Here is a 6,590-nt window from a genome sequence, read left to right on the forward strand (position 1 = left end):
AATTAATCTATATTTATCGTGAGCTCATGTAGTGTCCGGCACTACTGTATATTCACGATTATACATATTTTAACTGACAGTATAGCTCGATATTTAGCTAAAAATTAGCTTCAATTATAATTCTGTAGTATTTAGTTTCTACCCGGTGGTATTTTTACGTGACATCTTAACGTGGTTACCTCACTTCCTTCTCGCGAAAGAGAGAGCGGGGAAATTTGACGGCCCTTCTTTGGCAGAGTGATCAAATTGCTTTGACTTGTTTGTTATTAGAAAAGGAGTGTTTGCTTTGGTTTGTTTCCCTCTGTAAAACTTTTGGTTATTGTTGGCCATTTATTGTTGATATAACCTGCCGTCTGACTGACAATGAGGACTTTAGAGGAGGTGCGGGCCACTCTGCAGATCGCCAAACTCAAAGAGGAGGACTTACAGAAAACTATCCACTGTCTGTCCTTTGGGCCAAACGTTTCATCTGCGGACTACTGCCTGATGGAGCTCGACGACACACTCTGCAAACACATCGAGGCTGGCCAAAGGTAAAGCTGATTGTAGTGAAAATTCCCGTGAAGAGACTGACAGCAAAGAAAATGTTCCTCTGCTAGTTTGGGGAACAAGTCAACAACCTTTCAAAGTTATTGTGGATTTAGGTTTTAATGATTGATTAGTGAAAGTGTAGGAACTACAATTTTCTGCTTCAGAAAATCAGAGCTGAAGTGCAGGGTGGACGTGCATGAAGCTATATGTAAATATAAACTAATTGACCACTTTTTTAGGTATACCTGTTCAACTGCACATATAACGCAAATATCTATTCATAGCAGTAGCTCAGTGCATTTAGGGATGTAGACATGGTCAAGATAACCTCCTGAAGTTCAAATTGAGTTTTAGAATGGGGAAGAAGGGTGGTTTAAGTGACTTTCAACATTGGTTGTTGGTGCCAGACAGGTTGGTCTGAGTATTTCAGAAACCGCTGATCTACTGAGATTTAAATAGAGTGGCCTGAAGAGAGATAATATCCAACGAGTGGCTGTTTTTCTGGGAGAAATCCCTTGTTAATGTCAGGGAACAAAGGAGAATGACCACTTAAAGCTAGCAGGAAGGCAACAGTAACTCAAATATCCACTTGTTACAGCCACGGTCTGAAAAAGCATCTCTGAATGCACAACAGGTCAAACACCGAAGCAGGTGGAGTACAGCAGCAGAACACCACACCAGGTGTCACCCCTGTCAGCTAAGAACAGGAAACTGAGGCTACACTTCGCACAGACCGGTCAAAATTGGACAACAGAGTTGAAAAACATTGCCTGGTCTGAATACTCTCAATTTCTGCTGTCACATTCAGATGGTAGGGTCAGTATTTGTCATGAAAACAGTTCAGACTTGTGGTGGTTTTGTAAGACAGGGAGAGATATTTTCTTGACGCACGTTAGTGCTAAAGGACCATCGTTTAAATGCCACAGCCTACCTGAATATTGTGGCTATCGATCCTTTTGTGATCAGTGTACACATCTCGTGATGGCTGCTTCCAACAGGATAACATACAAAAACTCAAATCATCTCAAACTGGTTCCTTGTATCCACAGTCACCACATCTCCACCGAGTAGAGCACCTTTGGGATGTGGTAAAACAGGGGGGTTGTTATTATGGATGTGCAGCTGACGAATCTGCAGCAACTGTATGATGCCAACATGGACAAAGAAATGTTTCCAGCAACTTGTTTAATCTAGTCCATGAAGATTAAAGGCAAATGGGTCCAGCTAGGCAAACTTGAAAGTTAAGTTTACCTGGTGATAACTAATAACTAACTTTTTTCCCTCTTTGCCAGTCTAGTGATTCGGGGCGATAAAGACGAACATGCAGTGGTTTGTAGCGACGACAAGACCTACAGTCTAAAAATAGCTGACACATCCAACCTGCTGCTGTTTCTTCCTGGATGCAGAACACCAGACCAGCTGACCGACACCGAGGACAGCTCTCATGTTGTGCACGCTCAGGTAGGACCTACACGGGTGTCTTTCTTTGACTGACAAGCACAAACTTATAGTCGGTGCATAAAAATAGATTCCTGTTGCAGATATGGGGGTTTTGTAACAGCTACTGGGAACTGAGGAAACAGCGACCAAGACTGAAGAAGCTAAAGAGGCTTTTAATGGAAAATCCTTACGAAGGACCTGCGTTAGGAGGGCAGCAGGAGAATACAGAGAACAGGGTGAATACACCCCGTTAGATCTTTTCATGTCGATGCTGATGTTGCTGTAGCTGTTAGTAACCAGTTTGCCCTGTTCCCAGTACACAATGCAGGATCTGCTGGAGAGGATTCAGGCCAGTGAAGAGGAGATAAGGACACACTTAGAGACCATCCATGCCTGTCAGATAGATGGTAAACAGTGATGTCATTTTTATTTAACATCATGACAAAACAGATAGCTACCAGCTCTTCAACAAGAGCATCCTTTTTCCTTCCAGGATACTGGCGCGTTCTGGACTTTGACTATGAGATGAAGCTGCTTGGTCATGTGACTCAGCTGGTGGACTCTGAGTCTTGGGCCTTCAGCAGGGTTCCCCTTCAGACCAGTTTAGATGAGCTGGCCCCACTCGAGCCCAGGTCTGTGATCCTTATCTTCACCTCCAGAGATCAACAAATAGTAACATAAAGATGCAGATGGAGTAAAGTTGCAGTGATTGTTTTTAACATACCCAAGTGACACAGTTTAAGAGGCTATAGTGACTTTCTGAGCTTGTATTTTATGGCTACATAGTGATGTTTCCTTTTCTGTTCACAGAGAGATGATCGAGCACTGTTTGAACTGCTATGGGAAACGCTATACTGAAAATGGTGAAAATTTGACCTTCGCACCACAAAACTAGAAGGATTGCACACAATTCTCAGCTGCTTGGTAATGAAATGTGTTTTGTGTCCTTTATCTATACAGGTGAAGTGTTTTATGCACTAAATGAGGACAAAGTCTGTTGGGGTATCGCACTGATGCTGCTGCACAATGCTGTCAAGTTCAACCTGAAGGAGTTTCAGGAGGTCTGGCAGCAGAGCGTCCCAGAGGGCATGAGTACAAGACTGGACCAGCTAAAGGTGAACCTGTACACCTTTTGTCCTTTATGATGTATTCAGAGTGAGAAAAGTGTTGGGAGTTAGAATATAAGCTGTGTATTTGGGCATTTTCATTGTTTTTAATTAAGGAAATCCTCACAGGCTTGGCATTCACTTATCCATAGGATTCCCCAGACATATCTTTAGTTTACTGAGTTTTTCTCTGTTTCTCTCTTAAGCCAGTGTGTATCCCGTTGTGTTTGAGAAGCTACTTTCCAGAGTTTAGCTTAGTTTCCTGACTGGTGTTGTCTGTATTGTATATCTTCCAGGGCATTGCCCTGTTGGACCGCACCTCCCGCCCAGAGACCATCTGCCTGCTGCGTGTGGAGGACCTCCCAGAGGACACGGTGGAACGCTTTAACCACCTTTTTACACTCCGAGAGAAATGGACAGAGGAGGATATAACACCATACATACAGTTAGTGTTATCCATACAAATTATTAAGGGCTTTAATTAAAGAAACACAAAGAGCTTGTGAGTAAACCGAGTCCCATTTTTTGCTTATTACAATGTGTAACGCTCCATTTCCTCATCCAGAGATCTGTGTGGAGAGAAACAGACCACCGGAGCCCTCCTGACCAAATACGCTCGGTCTTCAATGCAAAATGGGATCAAGGTTTTCAACTCCAGAAGGCCCGTGGCTACGTGAACACTCCTACTGTAAAGTTATTTTTACTGTTTGAAGATGTATCCATGTGAATCTGTTCATTTCACCCTGTCACTTTTTTGATGCTCTGTGAAAATCTGTTTGCTAAAAATGCCTGTTAGCACGTTTTCAGCTGCTCCTTTTTGTCTCATGTGTAAAATCATTGAATAATAAAGTTATCAGAAAAACAAGTTTTTGTTTTCTGTTGACAAACTTAGACCTTTTTTATTGTCGGCAGGTTAATGCAATGTTGGAATTGTCCACAAGGTGGTGCCATATGCGGAGTAATATACAGCTGTCAAAAGTTTATGTCCACTCATCTTGGGGATGAATGTCATGGTAATGATTTCTGGGTTTTAATGATTTCTTTGACGTGTTTCTTTTCCAGAGCGGAGTGACTGTACAGAAAACATCATTAATGACTTTCAAAAACAAGAATGCTTGCACAAGTTTGAATTTATTTTAGGTTTTCTTTAATCCACACAGGGTCAGACGTATACATATAGAATAAAATATATATACATACCCCCACTAATATTTTGTTATAAATCCCTTGGCAACCAGTCACTTTTGAGAATTCATCAATACACTTCTGGCTTCTTGATCTTTGACCCACATTCTTGGCAGAATTGGTAGAGTTCATTTAAATCAGTTGGTTTCCCAGCACAGACTCGGGTTGAGGCTTTGGGAAGGTCATTCCAAAAGCTTAATGTTAGCCTCCTTATCCTTTCCACAACCAGTTTTGTTTTGTGTTTGGGATCATTATCCTGTTGGAAAACCTAACTATCCAGGTTTTAACCATCTAGCTGTCAATCTGAGGTGAAGTTGAAGAGTAGTCCTCCATAATTTCATGCACTTTGTGAAATGTACCGGTAGGAAAACAGCCCAGAGTATGATGCTACCACCAACATGCTTGACAGGTGGTATGTTCTTAGCTTTGAAAGCCTCACCTTTACTCCTCCAAAGGTACCGCTTGTTGTGGCCACACGGCTCTTTGTATCGACCACAAAATCTTTCTCAAGAACACTTTTGGCTTGTCCATGTGGGCAGCTGCAACTTTCAGTCTCGCTCAAAGACATTTGTTTTGGAGCAGGGGCTTTTTTCTTTGTCGGCACCCTCTCAGTCCAGTAAAACTTACTTCACTGTGGACCGTCACGCTGGTGTTTCAGTAGTTTTCAGTTCGTGCCAGGGTTGAGCTTTGGTGGTTCCTGGGTTGATCCTGAACATCCTAACCAACCTCCAGCCATTTGAGGGCGACAGTTTGGGTCTTCTTTGAGATCTTGGTGACAAATCTTAAATACGGTTCTTTGAAATGCTGATCTTGAAATCTGTAGTTGTTTAGAAATGGCTCCAAGAGACTTTCCCAACTTGTGAAAATCTATAATTCTTCTTAGAGATTCCCTGAGTTCCTTGGACTTTCCCAGTATTGGCCAATCCAGTGAGTGCTGTTGATCAAATCCCTTTTATATTGGCAAAGGCAAACCACAAGTTGTGGTCAAGCATGAGCACTAATGAGAAGTTAATAGGCTTTGGCCATGTCAAGTCAAAGGTTGTTGTAGGGTGCTGGTTTAGCTCACTGGATTAATCAGGGAACCCATATGCTGCTACGGCTAGTACAGAGAGCTGGTTGAAATCTGGCCATTTGCTGCATGTCTTTCTCCTGTCATAAAGGCTAAAAAGCAAAAAGACAAGTCGTAGCACCACTTATTAAAAGATTTAAGTCAGTGTAGAAATAAATGTGAGCCTGTATCTGTACTTTTGACCCTGAGTGGGTTAGATAAAACCCAAAATAGTTTCAACCTGTTTTTTTAAAGTCATTAAAGATGTATGCACTACAGTCATTCCACCATAGAAAAAGAACAGCTCAAAGAAATGATGAAAAGCCTCAAATTACCATGACATTCATCCCCATGATGAGTGGATGTAAACGTCTGACCACAACTGTACATAAACCAAGCATGCTTTAATAAGTCTGGTTCTCCAAAGTAAACAGATTACATTTGAAATTGATTGTTTTGATTTGCTAGCCTGCCTGATGTCTTCTGGTTGATTCAGACTATCGGATTACTCCAGAAAGGAAATGAATATGTTTCATGTTTGGACAAAAAAAAGACACGTTAAGCACAGTGTCATGGTTTACAGATTTGCTTAACAAATGAACGATCAGTTTGATCTTGGATACTTTTGACCGGATCTGATCCTGGGAGGAGACAGAAAACCCTTTGGGATTGTGCCAGGAAGGGCATCCGGCATAAATATCAGTGGAGCTATCTGCTGTGGTAACACCTTGTGAATAAGAGGTCACAAGCAATTGACAAAGCCTTTGCCATTTTCCTTGCAATATTCCAACTAGCCAATTCATTGGTAAGTAAAATAAAGCAACACTGCTCGCTACATCATGGAATAATGGCGTCCATTCGGGATGAATATTTGAGGATACTGAAATTCAGTCAAGCAGGATAAAATAAATTCAGAAAGCACTGTGCTTTAAATAGGACACGTCACTGTCTGGCACATATGTTTAACTCGAGCATGCAAAACACCCACAGATGCAGACTGTTCCTTCATTACCACAACTGTCTGAATGTGAGTCAGTGTTAGTGACACATGAAGATCTCACCAGACACGACACAAAGCTGATAATTTCCGTGTTTCAACACACACGCTGAGTTTATCTGGCTGGCTGACTATCCTTGACTTCACCCACTGGAAGTGCTGACTTGTCAGTGCATGGGGTAAGAGATCCCAGCTGTTTGTTGCAGCTGCTGTGATGGTCTACATAACACGCACAAAGTGATTAATAATCTTTACTTTCTCTCCTCCCATGTGTGATCCACCA

The 6,590-nt window shown here is 41.9% G+C and overlaps 1 protein-coding gene across 1 annotated transcript; it reads left to right on the forward strand.

Moving 5' to 3' along the window:
- The first annotated feature begins 176 nt into the window (after nt 1–176).
- On the forward strand, nt 177–3,959 carry dscc1 (DNA replication and sister chromatid cohesion 1). The gene is made up of 9 exons (XM_080895348.1): nt 177–533; nt 1,824–1,992; nt 2,073–2,207; nt 2,288–2,378; nt 2,465–2,603; nt 2,782–2,834; nt 2,932–3,086; nt 3,374–3,522; nt 3,643–3,959. Exons 1-9 carry the CDS (start codon nt 364–366, stop codon nt 3,752–3,754), a joined length of 1,173 nt encoding a protein of 390 aa, XP_080751474.1. The 5' UTR covers nt 177–363; the 3' UTR covers nt 3,755–3,959.
- The last annotated feature ends 2,631 nt before the right edge of the window (nt 3,960–6,590 follow it).

This window comes from Rhamphochromis sp. 'chilingali' (genome assembly GCF_963969265.1).
Source record: "Rhamphochromis sp. 'chilingali' genome assembly, chromosome: 11".
NCBI lineage: Eukaryota > Metazoa > Chordata > Actinopteri > Cichliformes > Cichlidae > Rhamphochromis > Rhamphochromis sp. 'chilingali'.